The sequence below is a fragment of the Pongo abelii genome, chromosome 13 (genome assembly GCF_028885655.2).
Source record: "Pongo abelii isolate AG06213 chromosome 13, NHGRI_mPonAbe1-v2.0_pri, whole genome shotgun sequence".
NCBI classification, from domain to species: Eukaryota; Metazoa; Chordata; class Mammalia; order Primates; family Hominidae; genus Pongo; species Pongo abelii.
Genome location: NC_071998.2, coordinates 129422317 through 129446164, shown reverse-complemented (window position 1 = coordinate 129446164; position 23848 = coordinate 129422317). Strand labels below are relative to the sequence as shown.

Here is a 23848-nt window from a genome sequence, read left to right as displayed (position 1 = left end):
GCCACCCTGTGAAGAAGGTGCCTGCTTCTCCTTTGCCTACCGCCATGATTTTAAGTTTCCTGAGGCCTCCTCAGCAATGTGAAACTATGAGTCAATTAAACCTCTTTCCTTTATAAATTACCTGGTCTCAGGTATTTCTTCATAGCAGTGTGAGAATGGACTAATATGCCCCACTACTTGCTGGCGTGGCATCACAGCAGACAAGCTAAAACTGAAGATGTAAATAAGACTTAGGGCTCGTAACACAATACCATTGAGAGTCTAGGTTTCAACCAAAAATCACTCATCACACCAAGAACCAGGAAATCTCAACTTGAATGAGAAAACACAATCAACAGACACCAAGATGATACAGATGTTAGAATTATCTGACAAAGATTTTAAAAACACCCATTATAAAAATGCTCAACAGATACTTTAAAACATACTTAAAACAAATGAAAAATATAAAATTATCAGCAAAGAAATAAAGTCTCAGGAAAGAAACAGAAGATATAACGAACCAAATGGAAACTTCAGAACTGAAAAATACAATGACTGAAATTAGAAAATCAATAGATAGGCTCCACAGCAGAATGGACAGAGGAAAGAGTCAGTGAACTGGAAGATAGAATAATAGAAATGATCCAATCTGAGCAACAGAGAGAAAGTAGACTTAAAAAAGTGAACAGAGCTCAGGGGCCTTTGGGACTATAACAAAAGATCTAACATTCATGTCATCAGAGTCCTGGAAAGAAAAGAGAAAGAGGCAGAACTAAAGAAGTATTTAAAGACATAAAGGATGAAAAATTTCCAAATTTGGCAAAAGATATAAACCTACAAATTCAAGAAATTGAGCAAACCCCAAATAAGATAAACTTAAAGGAACTCACATCAAAGCACACTGTAATCAAACTTCTGAAATATAAAGACAAGGAAAAAAATCTTGAAAGCAGCAAGAGATAAACAACATCTTACCTATAGGAAGAAAACAATTCGAATGACAGTGGATTTCTCATCAGAAACCATGGAGGTCAGAAGGAAGAGGCACACGTTTTTTTCAAGTGCTGAAAAAAAAAGAACTGTCAACCCAGAATTCTATACCCACTGAAAATACCCTTCAGGAATGAAGGGAAAATCAAGACATTCTCAGATGAAGGAAAACTAAGAGAATTTGTCACCCGCAGACCTACCACAAAAGAATGTCTAAGGAAGTTCCTCTAAACAGAAAGTAAATTATGAAAGAAGAAATATTGGAATATCAGGAAGGAAGAAAGCATAACAGGAGTAAAAATACAGGTAAATACAACACACTTTTCTTCTCCTCTTGAGTTTTCTAAATTATGTTTGACAGTTGAAGCAAAAATTATAACATACTCTGATGTGGTTCTAAAAGTACATAGAAGAGCTATTTAAGACAATTACATTATAAATGGAAGAGGAAAAAGCGATACAAAGAGAGGTAAACCTTCTATATTTCACATGAACTGGTAAAATGACTACATGAAGAAACTGGAGTAAGTTATGTATATATAATGTAATACACAGGGTAACCACTAAAAAAACCTATACGAGGTCTTAAAAAACCTATAGAAGAGATATACTCAAAAATACTACAGATAAAAGGAATTCTAAAGTACATTCAAGTAACCCACAGGAAGGGAGGAAAAGGAAACCAGAGAAATGAAAAACAGTAAGAAAAAAACAGAAAATAAATAAAATAACAGACTTAAGCCCTAATATATCAATAATTATGCTAAGTGTAAACAATCTAAATATGCAAAATAAAAGACAGAATTGACAGAGTGGATTGAAAACATGAATACTATCTACAAGAAATTTACTTCAAATATAACTATATAGCTAGGTTGAAAGTAAAAGGTTGAAAAAATATATACCATGCACATATAAATCAAAAGAGGGCAGGACTGAACATATCTACATAAGATAAAGTAGACTGCAGAGCAAAGAAGATTACCAGGTATAGAGAAGGACGTTACACAACAATTAAAGGGCCAGTCCACCAAAAAGACAGAAATCCTAAATGTGTATGTGCCCAAAAACAGAACTGCAAACACATGACGCAAAAACTTACAGTACTGAAAGGAGCAAAGACAAATCCACATTTACAGTTGGAGACTGAATATCCTTTTCTTAACAATTGACATCTAGGCAGAAAATCCGAATGTAGACAAAGATACTCAATAACATCATCAACCAACAGGATCTAAACAATGCTTATAGGAATGCACATCAACAACACAGAATGCATGTTCCCTTCAAAGGCTCACAGAACATACATCGAGATATGCCACATCCTGGGCCACAAACCTTAACAAACTTAAAAGAACTGAAATAATACAGAACATGTTCTCTGACCATAAAGTAATCAAACTAGAAGTCAATAACAGAAAAATAGGCAAATCTCCAAATGTTTGGAAACTAAACAACACACTTCTAAACAGTCCATGAGTCTTCTCAAAGGAAATTTTTTAAACGGGACTGAAAAAACATACAATATGAAAACCTGTGGAATGCAGCTGCCAAGAGGGAAACTTACAGAGCTAAATGTTTGCAGCAGAAAAGAAGGAAAGACTCAAATCAACAATCTAAGCTCCTACCCCAAGAAACTAGAAGAGCAAAAGAAGCCCAAAGCAAACAGAAAGAAGGAAATAATAAACAGCAGAAATCAAAAGAAATTGAAAACAGAAAAATAACAGAGAAAATCAATGTAACAATAATTTGGTTCTTTGAAAACATCAATAAAATTATACAAACTCCTCGTAAGACTCACAAAGAAAAAAGAGAGAAGACAGCAAATTACCAATATAAGAAATGAGACAGAAGTTACCACTACAGATTATGCAGACATCAAAGGGATAATAAGGAAACATCACAAACAACTGTACACACTTAAATAAAAGGGACTAATTCCTCAGAAAGCACAAACTACTACAACTCATCCAATATGAAATAGATAACACTGTATCTATTAAGGAAATTATATTTGTAATTTAAAAATTCCAAAAAAGAAATGCTTCATTGGCAAAATTTCCCAAACATTTAAAGAAGAATTAATATCAGTTCAACATAATCTCCTCTAGAAAACAGAAGAGGGACAATCCATTCAATTCAAAACATTTTATGAATCCAATATTACTCTGATACCAAAACCAGACAGAGACAACACAAAAAAGAAAACTACAGAGCAACATCCCTCATGAATACAGACGCAAAACTCCTTAACAAAATATTAGCAAATAGAATTCAGCAACATAGAGAAATAATTATACACCAGTAGGGTTATTCATAATGATAAAGGCCAGTTTAATATTTGAAAATAAATCAATATAAACTACCATATTAACAGAAAAAACACACACGATAATATCAATTGATGCAGAAAATCATTTGATAATATTCATCCACTCACCACAAAAATTCTTTAAAAAAAAAAGCAGTAAACGGAAACTTTCTCAACTTGATAAAGAACATCTACCAAAAACAAAACAAAACAAAAAACAACCAAACAAACCCAAAAACCTTACAGCTAATATCATACTAAATGATGAAAGACAAAATCCTCCCTCCAGGAAAGATGTCAGTTCTTACTACAGCTATTCAAAATAGTACTGGAAGTCACAGACAGTGCAATAAGGGAAGACAGGGAAATAAAAGGCATGTATGTCAGAAGGAAAAAACTAAAACTGTTCATTTGCAGATGTCTTATACTCTGTGGAAAATCCCAAAGAATCTACAAACACACACCTAGCACAAATATAAGCCAAAATTACATAGTTTCTTTTAAAATTTGATGAAAATGGGCTGGGCACGGTGGCTCATGCCTGTAGTCCCAACACTTCGGAAGGCTGAGAAAGGCAGATCACTTGAGGTCAGGAGTTTGAAACCAGCCTGGCCAACATGGTGAAACGCCATCTCTACTAAAAATACAAAAAAATCAGCCGTGTGTGGTAGTGCGTGCCTGTAATCCCAGCTACTCGGGAGGCTGAGTCACGGGAATCACTTTGAACCCGGGAGGTGGTGGTTGCAGTGAGCCGAGATGGCACCACTGCACTCCAGCCTGGGCGACAGAGCGAGACCCCGTCTGCAAAAAAAAAAAAAAAGAAAAGAAAAGAAAAGAAAAACACAAAAAACACAGGATCAAAAATGACGAGGAAAAACACTGAAACAGAGGGAAATTTTTAAAACTTTAAGCCACTCTTAAGGCTATGTAAATAAGTGGGAAAACCTAGATCAAATGGATAATTTATAAGGAAAATATAATTTACCAAACATCTCAAGAGGCAACAGTGTTTAAGCAGACCAACATCCATACAGAAAAAGAGGTATTACAAAGGAACTACCCTACAAAAAAAGACCAGACATCAACAATTTCACAAGATAATTCTATCAAATACTTAAAGACCACATAATTCCTATACTACATGAGCTACCCTTGAGCACAAGACGACATTCTATTTATTTTTATGAACCAATAACGTGTATATCCCACAGAATACATCCTTGGATAGTATTTCCCAATAGAGCACTGCCAAGTTTTATAATGCCCATGCTTCTGGAAAACATATATATCTTTCATCACAGTGTTGTTGGCTTTTCTGGCTGATATTTATGTTTAAAAAAAGTATACATGCCCAAAAGTCAATATGTTTTTAACAAAATAATGTGGGGAACAAATCTCAGACAGGATTCCAAATTCAGTTGGTTGTGTGAAGAAACCTGAAAGAGCTAATCCTTCAAAATGGATCCCAAGTGGCTAACTGAGCCTACATTTAAGTCAGAGAGAAGCAGCCATATGCTGAATAGAGGTCCCAGAAAACCCACACCTTTTTAACTCTGGGAACTTTTAGAGCTCACCTGAACCAACCAATCAGAGTTCACTTGCCTCAGCCAATCAGAGCTCAGCTATATGGACCAATCAGAACTCAGCTGTGTCAACCAATCAGACCAAGCAAGTCTGGATCCTTCATTTGCATAAAGGGACTTGATTAAGAACCTGGGCAGGAAATGTCAAACCTTCTCCTTCTCCTCTGGAATGTGCCTTCATTTTACAAGGAAGGCTGCCTCTTCCTGGTTTGCAAACTGTTCACTAGAATAAAGCCTGTTTCCTCCAAACTTTTCAGAGAACTTTTGTTCACAGTAAGTTATGGGAATCATATGGATGTTTTTGAAAAGTACAAGTTTCAATAACGGAGGTATCTAAAGCAATTGCTTATTACTAGCTATTTTAACTGGTAATCAGGAAACAATATGTTAACCATTTTATGTTCTATTATGATTGTTTATTAGTTTTCATTGTTTAACTGTGCTTTATATTTTACAAAATTGGTTATGAATTTTTAGCTGACACATAACACATTATAATGTTTTACCATTTAAAATAATGGGGCCAGGCACGGTGGCTCACGCCTGTAATCCCAGCACTTCGGGAGGCCAAGGCGGGTGGATCACTTGAGGTCAGGAGTTTGAGATCAGCCTGGCCAACACGGTGAAACCCTATCTCTACTAAAAATACAAAAATTAGCCAGGTGTGGTGGTGGGCACCTGTAATCCCAGCTACTCAGGAGGCTGAGGAAGGAGAATTGCTTGAACCCGGGAGGCAGAGCCGAGATCGTGCCACTGCACTCCAGCCAGGATGACAGAGCAAGACTCAGTCTCAAAAAAAAAAAAAAGGTTGGGGGGTGGCGGTGGAAATGAGACCCTCTTTTAGAACATTTGATTTTCAGGAATGGAGCTGTGAAGTTAAGCAATCGATAACTCTATGTCATTGATATTTAAACCTATGATCCTCAAATGTGACAAAAAAAAGCTACAGAACACATCTCGCTTAAAAATATCAATCCAAAAATCCTACAAAAAATGTTAAACAGAATCCAATGGCATATTACAAAATAAATATAATAATCACTTGGGTTTATTCTAAGATTGCAAAGATATTTCATATCAAAAAATTCATTACTATAAATCCCCATATCTAAGGAGAAAAAAATATATGATCTCTATGAATTCTGAAAAGGTCTTCAACAAAATTCAACATCTATTCCAGATAAAAACACTTACTGAAGTAGGAACTAATGGATATCACAACATAATTTTACACACACACAAACAGACACACACACACGCCCCTCAGGCCCCAAACCAAAATTTTATTTAGTGTAGGCGGAAACAAGGTAATGCCCAGTAATTCCATTGTTATCTGATAGTGAAATCAGATAAAAAAAAATAATGAGTGGTGTAAGACTTAGAAAGAAAGAATTAGAAGAATATTTGCAGAAGTTTTGATAATATAGCTGGGAAAAAAGGGGGAATCAGTAAAACTAATAAACAATTTGAGGATTCAGAAAAGTAGCAGGATACATAATCAACATATAAAAACTAATAGCCTAGATTTCTGTTTCTAGTAGAAGTAATAACAGGGACCAGACAATCACTTGTTTTTAACAATCAAAAACACTAGACATTAAGAGAATGAAAAACCAAGCCACAGACTGGGAGAAAATGCTTGCAAAAACACATATCTGATGAAAGACTTGTATCCAAAATATACAAAGAACTCGTAAAACTCAACAACTAGAAAACAAACAACCAGAATAAAAAATGGGTAAAAGATTTGAATAGGAACCTCATCAAAGAAAATTATACACATGGCAAATAAGCATATTAAAAGATGCTCAACATCATATGTCATTAGGAAATTGCAAAATAAACAAGATATCATTACACGCTTAATTAGAATAGCTCAAATCCAAAATATTGACAACACTGAATATTGGCAAGGATGTGAAGTAACAGGAACTCTCATTCATTGCTGGTGGGAATGCAAAATGGTACAGTCCCTTTGGAAGATAGCTTGTCAGTTTCTTATAAAGATAAACATAGTCTTACCATATAATCCAATAAGCATGCTATTAAGTATTTACCCAAATGAGTTGAAAACTTATGTCCACACAAAAACCTGAACATGAATGTTTATAGCAGTTTTATTCATAATTGCCAAAAATTGGAAGCAACAAGATGTCCTTCAATAGGGGAATAAATAAACTGTGGTACGCTCAAAAGACAGAATATTAATCCAACGCTTAAAACAAATGAGCTGTCAAGCCACAAAAAGACACAAAGGAAACTTAAGTGCATATTGCTAATGGAAAGAAGCCAATCTGAAAAGGCTGCATACTGTATTATTCCAGTGAAAAGATCAGTGGTTGCCAGCAGGGGTGTGGGGAAGAGCATAGGGAGCCTGGGGCGGAGTCACATCTGGATTCCTGCAGATACAAGCCAGGTAGGGACCCTAGGCTCATCCTCAAGCTGATGCATAGAGAATCAGGTGAGGGAGCTGGGCAGGCAGACTCACTTGTGCCCGTGGGAAGTGAACAAGAAAATGAACCAAGGGCAACTTTCCTCCAAGGAAGCAAAGGAAAAGGGGAGGCTGAGCAGTTAGAGGCTGTGTCTTCCACGGTTATACCTGGAATTGTGCGCCAGTCCACAGGCCCCAGGTGAGAGCACCTGAGCAAGAGAGAATGTCATGCACATGTCTGTGTGTGGAGATCTGTCTGCAAACACGGGCACGCACACGTCTGTGCGTGCGGATGCGTCTGCAAACACGGGCACGCACACGTCTGTGCGTGCGGATGCGTCTGCAAACACGGGCACGCACACATCTGTGTGTGGAGATCCGTCTGCAAACACGGGCATGCATGTGGTGGCACCTGATTGAGTCCGTCTGGTCTGCTTAAGACCTAAATGCTTCTGCTGGCATTCATGTGAGTCCTGTTTCTATGGCCTCTCTTCTACCCCTTTTTTCTCTGTACTTAAGAAAGGAGGGCTCCTCCTTGATGCCCATGAAATGCCCATGCACCTTCCCCACCACATAAGGGGCCTGTATTTGTAACCAGCAGATTTCTCCCTATTAGACAGGTTTCAAGACAGGAATGACATCTTGGTCTCCTGTGCCCTCAGGGACTGCACCACAGGCAGGCATGGATGTTCTGAGCATGTGAGTGACCAAGGGGAGGAAAGAAGGCAGCTCAAATAAAGGCCTGGGAGCAGCCTCAGAGCAGGGATGGCACAGGCCCATGAACAAATGGGCAGACGCAGTGGAGAGCCTCCTCCTCTGCAGCCCCTCGCTCTCAGCCCCAGTCAAGGCCATGGACAGAGTCCTCAGCAGCTTTTGTGCAACCATTAAGAGTTGTGCCTGTTTTGTGGTCTGTCTTCCTGACAAGACTGTCTCCCTCCTACTATGCTCTCAGCACTCTAACACAGCACCTGGCACTTAATTGGCAACATGCAAATATTTTGGGAAGGAAGGAGAATGGAGCTCAACCTCAGTTATCTCTGGGGCACTAGAAATCAACAGGACATCAAGGGACAGATGTTGACAGCAAAGGACTCTCTCTCCAGCCAGGAGAACAATTCACAGAGGCAGGCTGGGTCCCCAGTGGCTGCTGTGGAGCAGGAGGGAATGGGGGTTGCTGGACCTGCACAAGATGGGCCCTGCCCCACTGGCACAGGGAGATACTCACTGGGAACGACTGTGGCTTCCCCAGGAGGGCCCGTCAGCATCACTGGGATGTGTACAACAGTGTTCAGGTCTGGGGACTGACTGCCCATGCGAGTGACGTTCCGCTGATTGTCTGCATCCTCTGGCTGTTCCTCCACCTTCTGGAGACAGGTGCTGGGCAGTGTGTGCATAGGGCCCACAGTCACAGTCCCACTGGTCTCCAGGTCACAGTGTGGCTCCCTGCAATCAAGAATGTACATCAGGCCTGGGCGCAGTGGCTCACACCTGTGATCCCGGCACCGGGAAGCAGAGGCAGGAGGATCACTTGAGCCCAGGAGTTCAAGACCAGCCTGGGGAATATGGCGAATCCCCATCTCTACAAAAATTAAAAAATTAGCTGCACGTGGTGACAACGTGCGTGTAGTCCCAGCTATTCAGGCTGGGAAGGCTGAGGTGGGAGGATCGCTTCAGCCCGGGAAGTTGAGGCTGCAGTGAGCCATGATTGCCCCAATGCACTCCACCCTGGGCAACAGTGCAGTCCCGACTCCAATAATAATAATAATAATGCACATCAGCAAAATCCTATCAACCAAAACCCTTAAGCCTCCGCGCAGACCAACTAAATCTATAACCACCTGCTCTGCTATTCTGGCATTCTGTATGTTTTTAAAATTACCCTATACACCTCCGTGTCTTTAGTCTGAAAGGCAGGGATGGGCTGACCCACCCACACACAAAGACAGGGCGGCGGCTGGGTTGACCCTAGGCTGGGGCCTCCAGTGGCAAGTATTCTGGTTGGTTTGTGGCCAGTGGGTACCTGGCGACTGCTGGTCTTAGCCACTGGACCACTGTTACCCCAGGCCCTCACAGAGTTGGTTAGTCCTGCCCCAGGGAGCAAGCTGGGCTAGCTGGGGTTCTTTCTGTCATGGTCACACAGCCTGGCCCCCACACCCCGCTCTGTGCCCAGCCCACTGGCCTCCTCAGGCTTCCCTTGGGCCCTCCTGCCTCTCCTTCCTCCACAGCAATCCCGAACTTTCTCTTCTCCCAGGGCCACTTTGTTCTTTCCAAGCCAGTCGCAACAATTCCCCCTTAATCCCTCCCTTCTTAAATAACAGCTGGCGTTCACGGAGCACACACACTCTGCCAAGCCTTTTATGGAGCATACACGCCCCGCCAAGCCTTTTACAGGTCAACCCTGCAAGGCAGGATTGTCACCACCCCACGTGAACGGCATGCAGAGACCCCAGCCCGGACAGCCCTGGACAGGGCAGCGTGGCCGGGGCTGCAGCATCCGCCGTGGACCCCATCCCCGCAGCCACCGCTGGGGCCCGCATCGCCCCGGCCAACCCTTCCCTCCCTGACCCCGCCCAGCCGCGGACTCACCTGGGCTGGTGGTTCCGGAGCTCCTTCTCCTTGTCGGCTTCCACTATCTCAGCCTCCTTCTCCGTGGCTTCCTTCTCTACAGCCTCGTGTGCAGGCTGCGCCTTGTGCCGGGCCCGGTGCCGCCGCGCCGGCTCCTCCCCGCTCTCCGCCTCCCGGGGCCCCGCTCGGGGGCCGCCGCGGTGCCGCGCGCGCCGCTCGCCCTTGGCCCCGGCGCACTCCTTGCTCGGATCCTGGTGCCGGTGCGCGCGGTGGCGTCGGGGCTCCCGCTCGGCCGCCTCCTCGGGGGAGCCGCGCCGGTGGTGCCGCCGGCCGCCCTCGGGGCCTGGGCCTCGGCCGCGCTCGCTCCGCCCCTCCGGGGGCCCCGCGGCCTCCTTGCTGTGGCTGCGGTGCGGCCGCGGCCGCTCCTCCCGGGCACCGGGCTCCCCGCTCTCCGCCTTCGGGGCCTCTGCTCGGGCCTGGTCCCCCGCCGCGGGGGTCTTGTCCTTGTCGCGGTGCCGGTGGTGCCTGCGCGGAGGGTCGACGCCCTCGGGGGCCTCCGCAGCCTCAGGTCGGGCCTTGCCTCCCACGGGCCCCCGCGCGCCGTCGCGGCCCAGCTCCACCACCAGCGGCCGGTCCAGGTGCGTCTTCATGTCGGGCCGCAGATGGCACGTAGTGGCGAAGCGCAGCCGCTCCTCGGGGTCCATCTCGCTGTACAGCGCCTCGCAGCTGGCCCGCAGGTTCTGCAGCCGTAGCTGGCTGGCCCGCTGCTCCCACACCGAGCGCGCCTTGGCCGAGTTCTGCTGCCTGCTGCGGGGAGACTGGCGGTGAGCGCGGCCCCGTCGGCCGCCTGCCCGCCGCTCTCCAGGGAGGCCATAATGGACACACAGCAATGGAGCAATGGCGCAGGGAGGTGGGAGGCGTGGCCACGGGAGCCCCCACACCCCTCGGGGGACGCGGATCAGGTGGGGAACGCCCAAGGGAACCGAATTCAGCCCCGCCCCCTCCCCCCACGGTGTCCCACAGGACCCGCAAGGTGAAAGCACCAGCCTGTCAGGAGGACCCTGGGGGGCTCAAGGAGGCCGAGGGGTACAGGACAGTGGGAATGCACCAGACAGGCCAAGCAGGTGGGTGGGCGGCTGGCCAGGAAGGCCACCGCGGGAGGGAAGGGCAAGTTACAAAGGGCAGAACGGATGGAGAGACAGGAGCCAGGGAGGCCCTGCAGCCTCCCTGGGAGCTGGCCCCTGCTCCAGCACCAGCACAGCTGCTACAGGAAGGGTGGGACACGAGGCCCCTTCTCCAGAGGCACTTCTCCATCGCTGCCTCCAGGAGGCAGGCCACCAGCCAGGTGAAAAGGCTGTTTGCCAGGGAACCCAGGGGGCAGGTGCTGGGGCAGAGCAGACAGCAGCCAAGGGAGCACCTGGCCCTCTCAGGAGCAAACGCAGAGCCTCTGCCAGTCCCCGAGGTGGTCAGCCGCAGCCCCGCAGCTGCCCCCTGGCTCAGTGACCAGGAGCCCAGAAGTCAGGTCTGAAGCTGGAAATGCCCCCTCCCGTGGCCACCAATGCCCTCCTCTCTCTTGACTCCATGGAGAGCCCCTCCCTCTACTGGGAGCAGAGCCAGAACATGGTCCTCAGAGCCCTCCAGCACCAGGGATGGCCAGTGGTCCAAGCTCGGCCCTCACTGCATGGGCTACCAAAGGCCTTGACCCCTAATCCAATGTCATGGGCCCAAGCACCTCCTCTATTCACACATCACACATGGGGCTCCATAGCCCAGAGTGCACAGGAAGCCCTTTGCATTCTGGGCCTTCTGCTGAGTAAGACACCTTTGGATAAGGTCTTATTATCCCAATATTAAGCCCCACCATCGCCAGGGAGAAACCTCATTTGAGGCCAGAGGCCCGCCCTGGAGCCTCCAAGGCTGCCGGATGGTCTTGGCGGCAGCAGTGACTACACCAACAATGAGGGCCATGGCATCTGTGTCCTGCAACTGCCACGTGGTGCTCTGGGCGCAGTGCCCACTTCATCCAGTCCTTACAACCACCTCAAGAATCAGGTGCTACTCTTGTCCCCATTTCACAGATGAAGATACTGAGCTAGAGAGAGGATGTTACTTGCTCAGGGTGCCACAGTAAGTCAGGATCAGACACAGGCAAGAGCAAAAAGGAAAAACATTTCTAAAGAAGACATGAGTCCTTGGCCAGACCCCAACTGCACTAACAGCACAGGCTATAACCACGGCCTGCAGAGGCCCAGGCCAGCGGCCACCAGCTCTGGGGCCCTGAGCCGCTGAGCACCACTCTGACCTGCAAAGACAGAGCAGCCAGATGTGGGAAAGCCCAGTCCCTGCAGCCGGCCCACCCCAGGCAGGTGAACAATAAATCCTGCCCCTTTGTAGAAGTCCAGGCTGCAGTGGGAGCAATGTCCAGGGGCAGCACTTTGCACGAATGAAAGCAGAAGTGTGGTGTCTGTGTCTTGCCTGGGAGCTTGGGTGGGGTGGGAGCAGGCAGGGCTACCTGTAGGGGCCGTCTGCAGACCCCTAGCCTCAGTTGAAGCCCCAGGCCCTGACCTGTATCCCTGATGCATTGAAACTGTGCTGCCCCTGCTCCCAGGGGTGCCCTACAACTGACCCACAGAGGACCCACCAACCCCAACTGGGACCAAGACAAAAGGGCTCTACTGCCAACAGTGCTGGGTGGTGTAAAACAGAAGGCAGCCCCAGGGGCTTGCACCAGGCACAGGAGCCCTGTGAGGGCAGAGGCTGTTCACTGCCTCAAGCCTCCCAGTCCACTCCAGTGCCTGAGAGGGGCCTGGGTTCTGAGCCACTTGGTCAGCAGAGTGGCCCGCTCTGATGAAGCCATGAATCTTGGGGACTAGCATCGCAGTTCCAAAAAGACAGGCAGTGAGGACCATGGGGAACATGCAGAGGCACAGGGTCTGTGTGAAGGTGGGGTGGGCTCCAGACCACATTAGCTCTGCCCTCACCCTTGCATTCAGGTGTGGCTCCTTCTCGCCCAGGAAACACCTGGAGCGGGGAAAGGCCAGGCTGTCTGCTGGACTGAGGGCGCTGTCAGGCTGGCAGGCTACCCCGTGACTACCCAGGCAGAGCAAGGTGCTGAGCAGCCTACGCTAGAGGCACCTGCCCGCCCCACTGCAGCCCCACTGGTTCCACCTGGCCTGTTCCTTCTGGGCCTATCTGCCGCTCTCGGCCCTAACATCACCAGAGACTGCCTGCATCTGCCCTCACTCGGCCAGTACCACCAGGTTCCTCTCTGGAGGTATCCCCTAGGTCTCCGAATCTGCGTGCCAGGCCTCTCTGCATGGTGTCTTAAGTCAGCCTGCACCTCCCCTGGCCACTGTCTCTGTCCTTGCTCTATCTGGCACATATCCACACCAACTTAGAGTGAAGTGTGGCTGGTGACTAATCCAGGCAAAGTCCTGGTTTAAAAGGGTTCTTTAAGGAAGTCACATGGATGACTGGCACCCCGTGTCCTGGCCTCAGCTGGTAGGCACAACCCAGCTGTTCCAGGGAGGAGGGCTCAGCCATGCTCAGCTGGGTGCTGTGGGGAACTGCAGGACTCGGAAGTGGCCTCAAGGTGCTCTGTGGCCCTGCTTTGAGGTCTCTGGGCTCAGACAACCCGGAACTGCTGATAATATGAAGCAGCCCTGGTGTGACACCATGGATACCTGCCATCTGCATTTTTTTTTTTTTTTTTTTTTTGGGAGACAGATTCTCACTCTGTTGCCCAGGCTGGAGTGCAGTGGCGCGATCATGGCTCACTGCAACCTCTGCCTCCCGGGTTCAAGCAATTCTCCTGCCTCAGCCTCCCGAGTAGCTGGGACTACAGGCGCCCGCCACCACTCCCGGCTAATTTTTTGTATTTAGTAGAGACAGGGTTTCACCGTGTTGCCCAGGCTGGTCTCGAACTCCTGAGCTCAGGGAATCCGCCCATCTCAGCCTCCCAAAGTGCTGGATTACAGGTGTGAGCCACCACGCCCAGCCTCCATCTGCGTCTTACATCTTATTCCACCCTGCGGATGGATTCAGGATCCAGCATGCTTTCTTGCCCCAGGAGACATCAGTGCCTCTGACAGCCAGCAGCAAACAGTGCTCGTGGAAAGACTGAGCCCAGCTCCATGCTGGCTGCCAGCAAGGAAGCACCGGGCAGGGGGGGCAGGAGCCTCACCACCATTAGGACACAGACAGGACACCTGGCCACTTCCATCAGGGCAGGTGGCCTAACTGCACCTGACCACTTCAGGGACCCCTCACCTGCAGGGCCTGGCCTTGCCCTCCAGGGGAAGCCCCTGCGGACCAGCCATCCATGAGCACTTCCCCATAAGAAGCTGCCCGAGGGGAAGCCAGCCAGTCACTCTCTGGAGGGCCACCCTGGAGTTTCCGTGTCTCTGCCTCGGGCCCTGGGTGGTCTACTGTAAGCTTCACAAGTGGACAACAGCCCTCCGCTCTTGCTAGAACAAGGACTTCCTGAGATCACAGACACAGTCCCTCACAAGTAAGGGGCCTAGGAGGACCCATAAACGTCCCTAGTGAGCCCCTAAAGAGCACTCTCTGCTGTGCCTGCTCACAGGGCCCTGACCTCATGGGAACCACAAGGAGACCTGAGCCCATGACGCCAGTCCACTCAGGAGAAGCAGACACACTCGAGACACCGGAGTGAGCGGACACAACCATCAGCAGACAAAAAGACAGAGACCAGAAGGGAAAGGAGGAGGGGCTGAGCGCAGAGGGTCTGACCCCATGGCAGGACTCGGGGACATCAGGGAGCAAGCCCACCATTCCCCGCTCAGGCCACGGAAGCCTGGCCTGGAGCTGCCCCATGAAGCAAATGACTTGCGATGAGATAGCAGAGTTAGGAGTGGAAGGAAGGTGTCTGCATGTAGTTATCATGAAGCCATGGATGGAATATCGTAGCAGAGCGACTCACGGTGAGTTCACGCTGGAGACAGATGAGCTGCGAGATACAGTACCTCGAGCTTGCTTTACAAAACTGCACATGCAAAAAACAGAACAGACAGAAGTGAGAAAACCAGAGACAGAGTTCTGAGAGAACCAGTGACACTGAGAGCCACGCCAGTGTAGGCGCAGGCTGCCATGTGCATCTGGACAGGAGGCTGCGGACGCGTCCGTCAGACGGGCACCAGCCGAGACCTTGGGGTGAAAGGGAAGTTGAGAACCAATTCCACACATGCAGAAAAGTGAGACTGAAGTGAGACAGCAAACCCTGTAATGCCTGGAAGACAGAAGCCATTAGCTCAGGGTCCCATCCATCACTCAGCACACACTGCCCAGGACAGGCAGTATGGCTGGGAAGACCCAACACCGATTTTCCTGCAGTTCCAAACAGCCTCCCGCACCCTGCGGCAGGAGGCTGACCGCACTGTCTCCCGGCCCTCGAGATGGGGCAGCGTAGGCTAACAAAGGAGGCGAGGGTGCCCTTTCTGGAGATGCCGCCTGGGCCCTGCTGCCAAACCCACCTGCCTTCCCGGCGAGCACCTGGACCCCACTCTGGTTCCAGCCCCAGGGCTCCCCAGGCTGCAACCCAGGCGCTTCTGGTCCACCAGCACACCTCCAGGGCAAATCAAACCACACCCCAACCCACCTTCCTTTTGGATGCAGCTCCAGCCATTTCCAAGTGACTTTCAAAGGCTTTTCTAAAACCAACAGAAAGAAACCAAAGCTCCCTTTACAGCCATTTCCCTCCAATTAACTTCCCAGGGGAGGGCCAGGTGGGCTGCAGCCCCTCCTTCTCAAGGCCAAGGTCTCTGTGCCTTTGTGGGCGGTCAGATCAGCTTACTTGCCCACAGGCTCTGGGTTAAAACAGGCATGTGTGTGTGAGAGGGTGTGTGAGTGTGACACTGTGTGTGTGAGACTGTGTGTGTGAATGTGTGAGATTGTGTATGTGATTGAGAGTGTGGGATGATTATAACTGAATGTGTGAGATTTTGAGTGTTGTGAGGGTGGGTCTGTGTGTATGTGTGTCTGTGTGAGTCTGTGTATGATTCTGTGTGTGCTTCTGTGACTGTGTGTCTGTGTGTACCTGTGTATAGGTGTGTATGTGAGTCTGTGTGCCTGTGTGTGTGCTTGCCTACATGTATTTGTGAGCGTGTGTGTGTGAGTGTCAGTGTGACTCTGCAGGCTGCCAGTGTTCAGAAATCCATGTGAGGATGAGGCTGACCCAGCAGAGAACCAGGAAGACATGTCCCTTTAAGCAGTGTCACCTGAGGCCCACCTTAGTGTCCCTTCAAGCAGCTGTCACCTGAGGCCCACGATACGCACAGCACTGCATGCGACACACTAGGGTGCCCTTCTGAGGCAGGTTCTGGCACCGTCTGTGTCAAGCCAAACAGAGCATCACTGAGAGCCTCTCAAACACCAAGGACACTCCAAGTCCTCCCAGCACCCAGGGCACCAAGCCTGGCACTGGCCCCGCTCCGCAGGCCACGCAGCACAGCGGTGGGGGGCAGGAGCAGGGTGAAGGGTACTCAAGGGCACTGCTCTCGCCCAGCCCAGCAGCTCAAGGTGCTGGAAATGAGAGCAGGGCAGGAGGCGGCGCTGCTCGTCCCACCAGGAGAACAGGAAGCAGACGAGGACAGATGACAGACAGCTTTCAGCCCTCGGAGGTCTCAGCACAACACAGGCACGCAAACAGCAGCAGCAGGGCCAGGCCTCACCAGGTGCAGGGCCCTCCTTGAAGGAAACCCCTCAAGGTTGTTTCCTGCAGGGTCTCTTGTGGCAGAAATCAGACTGGCTGTCATGTCCAACCGGCGGGCTGAGGACATGCCACAGAGGATGAGGGCCCACAGCTGCACCCCAGGCAGGGACCATGGGGGCTGACACCTGGATGCCTCGGGCTGGCTTGGGCTGGCTGCCCCTTGGCACGTGTGAGGGCTGCAGCCTGCTTGAGTTGAGGATGCTGGCACTGGAGCTGACACCTGGCTCCAGACCCACTGTGAGGCAGAACACCTAGGGTTCCCCCGGGAGAAAAGAAGCTCTTTCCTCACGTAGGAATCAGCGTGGTGCTCAGGCCAACAGGTGGTGTCGATGTACCCTGTGCCCAAGGATGCCAGTCTACTGCCTTGTTCCTGCATAGCAGTGTCTCCAAACCAGGACAGGGCAGCAGATAAGGAAGAGTGTCCAGCCTCCTTTTCAGGCAGCCTGACTCAGGCTCCATGACTGCCAGGGACCTGGCAGCCTTTTCTGCAAGGTCTCAGGCCAGATGGGAGTGGACATCCTCCCATACCCCCAGGAGGAGGCAGGGCCGGCAGGCAGCAGGGGTCAAGGGACAAGTGCTCGCCTCCAGGAACAACAGAGAAGGCAAGTCCTCAGGAGAACAACAGGAGGCCTGCGCGAGGCCAGGAGCTGAACACATCACTGGCCCCATCTACTGCAGACCACCCACCTGCAGAGCTCACAGAGCCCTGGTAGCAAACCCCCGGACCAAGTAACCAAACTAAGTGGACTAAATAACTCACGGACCAAATAACCGAATTGGCCAAGACAATGAAAGATCGAAATTAAACAACTGAGGACTGAGCCCCCAGCAGTCTTCTGCGTGATGGCCACCGTGTCCACAGCTGCCGAGTTCCCCTGCACGGCCCTCCAATCCCTGCCTGAGTCCCCGGCGGGCTGCAGCCTGTTCTAGCTGCTTCTGCCCCAAAGACCAGCACTTTCTGCTAGGCTTACAGGCAGGCCCTCCGCAAACACCATCTTCCTGGTGCCCTCCAGGCAGGATCAGGGCTGGTATGGGTGTGCACACACTCAGCACATGCACTCACACACATGCTCACTGTGCAACTCTCAAGTGCACACACACACCTAGCACACTCATCCACATGCCAGCATGCTTACCCAGCAGTGCAGACACATGTCACACACACATACCTAGCACACTCATCCACATGCCAGCATGCTTACCCAGCCGTGCAGACACACATCACACACACACCTAGCACACTCATCCACCTGCCAGCATGCTTACCCAGCAGTGCAGACACACGTCACACACACATACCTAACACACTCATCCACATGCCAGCATGCTTTGCAGTGCAGACATGTCACAGACACATACCTAGCACACTCATCCACATGCCAGCATGCTTATCCAGCAGTGCAGACACACGTCACACACACATACCTAGCACACTCATCCACATGCCAGCATGCTTACCCAGCCATGCAGACACATGTCACACACACATACCTAGCACACTCATCCACATGCCAGCATGCTTACCCAGCCATGCAGACACACATCACACACACATACCTAGCACACTCATCCACCTGCCAGCATGCTTACCCAGCAGTGCAGACACACGTCACACACACATACCTAACACACTCATCCACATGCCAGCATGCTTACCCAGCTGTGCAGACACACATCACACACACATACCTAGCACACTCATCCACCTGCCAGCATGCTTATCGAGCAGTGCAGACACACGTCACACACACATACCTAACACACTCATCCACATGCCAGCATGCTTAGCAGTGCAGACACGTCACAGACACATACCTAGCACAGTCATCCACATGGCAACATGCTTACACAGCAGTGCAGACACACGTCACTACAGATGCACCTGTGACTGCACCCGGCCCTGTGCTCCATGTTCACGGCAGGGCGGGTGGCCGGCTGAAGAGCTGGGGCCCGCCCATCAGCACGGGGAATGGGAGATGTCGGGGGTGGGCATGCAGCCAGACGGAGCTAGTGGCTCCAGAGCTAAATTCAGCTGGGCCTAGAGAACAAGCTCCCAGTAGGGGCATCTCTGCACTCTTGTGGCCCACCCTGTGACCAGGCCATGGGCCAGACTTTCCTGCCTCCCTTCCCAGGGACTGACCTCCCCACAGCTCGGCTCAGTGCAGCCTTTGGCCCTGGGCTGGACACTTTGCCCAAACTCTAAAGCCCCTAACACCTCCAAATGTGCTTCTGTGGAATACGCAGTTTTCGCCAGAATAACTTCCTTTAACATCCATCCCAGTACCAAACACTTGCAGAGACATTTTTGGAAACTGCAGTAAGTCTCTCAGACTGCTCAGGTATCACCTAGAATCTCTTGGCTCATAAAATAAATTTCTGAAAAGCTGTGCATAAAATCAGCTTACTGACTCCCTCCCCTAACTGATTCACAGTTGCCTGGGGAGGGCCCTGGAGCCACCCTGAGGCCATCCAGGGAGTGAGTATCATGGCAGAGACAATCCCAGCCACAATGTGAGGGCTGTGGCTGGCCACACCCTGGCCCTGCTCTTACTGAGAAAAAGCCCTGGAGCCCCCGGGCTCTCATCCCAGTTCCGAGGAGGGGCTATGTCCTCACCCGCCAAGGCCAGGGGCCCCCTGAGGAAGCCTCTGGAAGGGGCGCCCTGGGGAGGGCCCAGCCAGGAGACCCCGCAGCAGCCCCACTGCCACCCCACAGTCCACTCCCAGGAGCCTTACGCAGCGATGGAGATGTTCGCGGCAGACATGGGGCTGACTTCAGCCACTTCTTTGGCTTTTTGCAGAGCTAGCTTCTGATTGGCTGCTTCTTCCATCTCCTCTTCATCCTGTTTGAGCAAAGAGAAATGTCCAGTTCCCCTCACAGTGTTATAGCCACTCTAACACCATCAGCTCTTCCTCCAGGGGCCTCAAAAAATACACAGTGCTGCTCTCTATCCAGTGGAGACAGGCAGCCAACCCCTGAGTGAATGTGGCCCCCCACGACCCGTTCCACAGGAGCTGTCTCTGGTCCTCTCCAGGGCCTCCCCTTCTGTGTCTGTGATTCGAAGGTAATGGTCACTGGGATTCCTTCCTCGGTGCCCTCTTGCTTGTGCCGTCTCCCTGGAGGCGACGGCCTCACCTCTGTGCTATCCTGACCTTACTCTGAGCTCTAACCCAGGTACCCAGCCACTGCCTGGATATTTCCATTTGTTTGTTTTGTTTTTTGTTATTTGTTTTTTTTTTTTTTTAGAGACAGGGTCTCGCTCTGTCACCCAAGCTGGAGGTCAGTGGCGCAATCTCAGCTCACTGCAGCCTTGACTTCCCAGGCTTAAGCGATCCTCTCACCTCAGCCTCCCATGCAGCTGGGACTCCAAGCACGTGTCATCACGCCTGGCTAATTTTTTTTAATTTAATTTTTCTTGAACTCCTAGGCTCAAGTGATCCTCCCACCTCTGCCTCCCAAAGTGCTGGGAGTACAGGTGTGAGCTACCATGCCTGGCCTTCAGCTTGTCTGTACCATGGCACCTCAAACTTGCCCACTGAAATGCAAATCTGTCCCTCCTTTTGTCCCACCTGTCCCCCCAAAAGCATCTGTCACACTTTAACAAAGCCAAGAGCAAGGGCAAGAGGCTCTGCACCCGTGGCTAAGTCCTGACCCAGCACTGCCCACAAGCACTGCCACCAGGAGGGCATCCAGTGGGGCCACGCACCACCTTTGAGCTTTTCTACCTGGAGCCAGCAGACCATGTCTGTCCCCATGTCCCCGGCTGTGGCTGTGAGAAGCCTCTCCCTGTCTCCCCCACTCCTGGGTGACCACTTGCAGTGCCTGGCCCTGAACTTCACATGGCTCCTGCCCTCAGGGCTGGGCATGTGCACATGTGCAGACAGGTGCAGTTTCCTCTGCCCCCTCTGGCCCTGACCCTAAGTCACTAAACAAGACCAACATGCTCGGCACCTGGGTTCAGTAGTTCTGGGCTGAGACCACAGGCCTCAGAATGGAGGCTACGACTTCCATGTCGTCCATCGGGACTGCTGGGGCCACCACTGTTTCCTCAAAACCCTGAAGCCCAGACCCACCTGGCTCCCCTGGGAGCTAGCATTCCCAATGTTCCCTAAAATGTCCTTGAATCTGTTTTCAGGGCACAACACTAGCAAAAACTAAGTCCCTTGTTAGCTGCCTGCAAATTTCCCTCCACAGAGAAGAGACCTTCAAACTTCAAGCCCAGAGAGGAGGCAAAGCCACACCCAGGTACGTCCTCGCAGACTCGGCTCCATGCAGCTTCCCATCCTCTGGGGCAGGGACTTTGCCAGTCACTCCAGGGAGTGTTCTAAAGTCCCCTGGAAGGTCTAAAACAAATTCAAGTTTATCCTCGCTTCAAAAGGTACATAGTGCTGTAATACTTTTGTGGGAATATTATGGGAATATAAGGGAAGGGGATGGTCAAGTCATAACCTTTGGGGCTCTTGGTCAGCCCAGAAAAATGCCCACAGCCAGACACAGACAGGCCCCCAGTGGCCCCAATCCTCAGAGAAGAAATTCCTAAATTAGGCCAGTTACACAAAAGGGGGCCACCAATGAGGGTACATGTGTGTGGACACAGGGCCCCAAGGACATGGCTTCCTCCATGCATCTTCCTTCATGACAGAACTTAAAGAGACAGCGGGGCCCCAGCGCTCCAGTGCAGCCCACCCAGGACAGCTAGGGCCCCGGGCTCCAAGGCAACCCCGGCACCAAGGAGAGCTCTGTGGGGGCTTGGGCTCCCCCAACCCAAGCGGCCCAGCTGAAGACAGGAACAGAGAGAAGCCAGAAACCGGAGCGCCAGGGAGGAATCCGGGCCCCCAGGCATGGCCATGGCCCAGGTCTGGAGGTGTGGGAGTAAGAAGGCTGAGCAGAAGCAAAGGGAGGCTCAGGCTGCAGCTGGCACACCGCATGGACCACACCCCCCTCCTGGAGAGCTGGGCTGGGGGAGCAGGGGCACCTGCACAGCACTCACTCTTGGAGAAGCTCTGTGGCACACCTGCATCTCTGCTGCCCATGGACAGAAATCCTGAACCTGCCTCTCTCAGCCCCGGAACCGGGAAAGCATGGAGAGACATTGGACTGGAGTGACAGAACTGTGTCAGACCCCTAGACATGCACAGGTGCATGCAGACACCTGTCCAGGGATGGTGCACAGGCAGAAGAGGGCACACAGTGACACATACACGGAGACACCCAGGTACATGCTGATGTGCAGAGCATGCACGTGGGACATTTGCAGCGTGGTTTATGCCAAACCAGAAGGCAGCACCACCTCTACCAGGAGCTAGGGCTTGAGTCAACACACAAGCCTGCGACTGAGATGGCAGGTGGCCACACTACAAGTGTCCAGGGCTGGGGAGAGCATGACCAGGCGGGGGCTGTGTCATCCAGAGGGATATCACAGAGGGAGACATGTACAATTGCATCCCCCACCAGGCTCAGGGATGAGATTAATATTTAAATGGCAGCCGCTGGGCACTGCCTTAAGCAGCAGCTGTCCCACTGTGGCACAGCTGTGCTGGGACAGGATGACCAGCTGCTCCTCCTGCTCAGGCCCCTCCTGCTCCCAGCACACCCTGCCGTTCAGGCCGTTCTTCCCAGTGCTGGCTTCTCTGAGAGCCTGCCTGTCCATCTGCCTTAAGGGCTCTGGCTCTCCTTTCATCCTCAGCTCCAGCCTCCAGCCCCTGAGTGACAGACCAGCCTCTGCCCGCCAGGACCCAAGGCAACGCTCCTGGACACAAGGCCCTAACCCAAGACCCAGACTCCTCCTGGCTGCAGCCACATTCAAGTGACATGGGCTGACACCAGTCCCTCCCTGTCCCCACCTACCTTGGTCAGCTCTTGGGCGTTGGCCAGGTTGTCCACAGCAATGGCCAGAAAGACATTCAGCAGAGTGTCTGGTTGGGTCCAGCTGAGGAAGGGAACCTCTGCCCCACATGGCCCCACAGTCACACTGCAGCTTCCCCCATCTCCCCAGATCCCAACCAGCCTCCAGCCTCCTTCCCTTGGCACCTACCAGCTCCCCCAGGCCCCATCCCCAGACACACTCCAGCCCAGCCACTAGGCCCTCCAGCCCCCTGTTCCGTCCTCACCTCCAGCCTCTCTGCCAATCCCTCCTTTGCTCAGCCTCCCATCACCCAGCCTCCTCTAATGCTCACCTGAGCCTCTTCCCCCAACCCAGCTCTTTCGGGCTGACTGTGCAGGAGCAAAGCTCAGAGGCCATGCTGGAGCCATCTGCCTCTGCCTCCTAACGAGGGCCCATGGTCTGCCTGCTGTGCTCCCAACTCCCCAAGCCCTGGCCAACACAAGAAGCCTCCCCACAAACAGCTCCTACTCCACAGGCTCCAGGTGGGGCTCCACTGCCTTCTGGGTCCTGTGACCAGAGACCACCTCAGACAAACCACGAGCTTGCAAACCCACCTGCGGCCAGCACATGCTGGGCCCCAAGTCCTAGGCCCACAGATGCCACCTAGTGCTACCTTCCCCTCCTTTCCATTTCCTTTTCCTGCATGGTGTCCTGGGGCCTCTTCCTTGCGGCATCCCCCCTCTAGATTGCAGGACTCGAGTCAGGCCATGGAGACGGCAGATGGCATGATCTGGTTCCTGGGACTGCACCTTGCCTCAATTGACCTCCTAGGACCCAGTGTGAGGTGCTGCCTCACCTTTTAGAAATGAAGAAACCAAGGCCCAAAGGGAAGCACCTGCCACAGGTCCCGGCACAGGCACCACCTGGGGTGTGCGGCTTCCTCCTCAAAGCTCGTGGGACCAGGTCCTTGTCCCGTCACGGTGTTTTTCTTTGCAAAAGGAACTCTTCACCCATCACTGGAAGCTGCCTTTTCCTGAACGCTCACCTCCCTGCCCCTGCGCAGTTTCCCAGAACCACCCCAGACATAGTCAGGACCCCGACTGTGACTTGGATCTGCCCCTCCAGACCCTGGCCATTGGGGGTGCCCTCCTGGCCATTTTATCACTCCAGGTTTCTCAGCCAAGGCCCTGCTGGCATTTGGGGCTGGGCAATCCTCTATGGGATGGCAGGCAGCACCCCTGGTCTCCGTCCACTTGAGGCCATCAGCCCCTCCCCATCAGTGCTGACAACCAAAACTGACTCAGACGCTGCCAAATGTGCCACAGCATCTGTGGGGAGAGGAAGCTGCCCCCGTTAGAACCTTGCACTCCACATGATCCAGCCCGTTTCACCACAGGCCTGCGACTCACCCCTGCCCAGGCTACAGCCACTCTC

The 23848-nt window shown here is 51.4% G+C and overlaps 1 protein-coding gene across 9 annotated transcripts in view; it reads right to left on the bottom strand.

Annotated features, from left to right (window-relative positions):
- The window catches only part of CACNA1B (calcium voltage-gated channel subunit alpha1 B), a 247192-nt gene that overhangs the window by 92598 nt on the left and 130746 nt on the right, over positions 1-23848 (bottom strand). For 8 of the 9 annotated variants that reach the window (XR_008510062.2, XR_008510061.2, XM_054520928.2 and 5 more), the window contains 4 exons: positions 22438-22505; positions 19326-19432; positions 9884-10669; positions 8523-8740 (listed from right to left, as the gene is read on the bottom strand). Coding sequence is in view for 7 of the 9 variants with exons in the window: in XM_054520928.2 (XP_054376903.1) it covers positions 8523-8740; positions 9884-10669; positions 19326-19432; positions 22438-22505 (1179 nt within the window). In the remaining 2 variants the exon portion in view is untranslated. The remainder of the gene's footprint in view (positions 1-8522; positions 8741-9883; positions 10670-19325; positions 19433-22437; positions 22506-23848) is intronic. The other variant, XM_054520930.2, reaches the window with a different exon arrangement.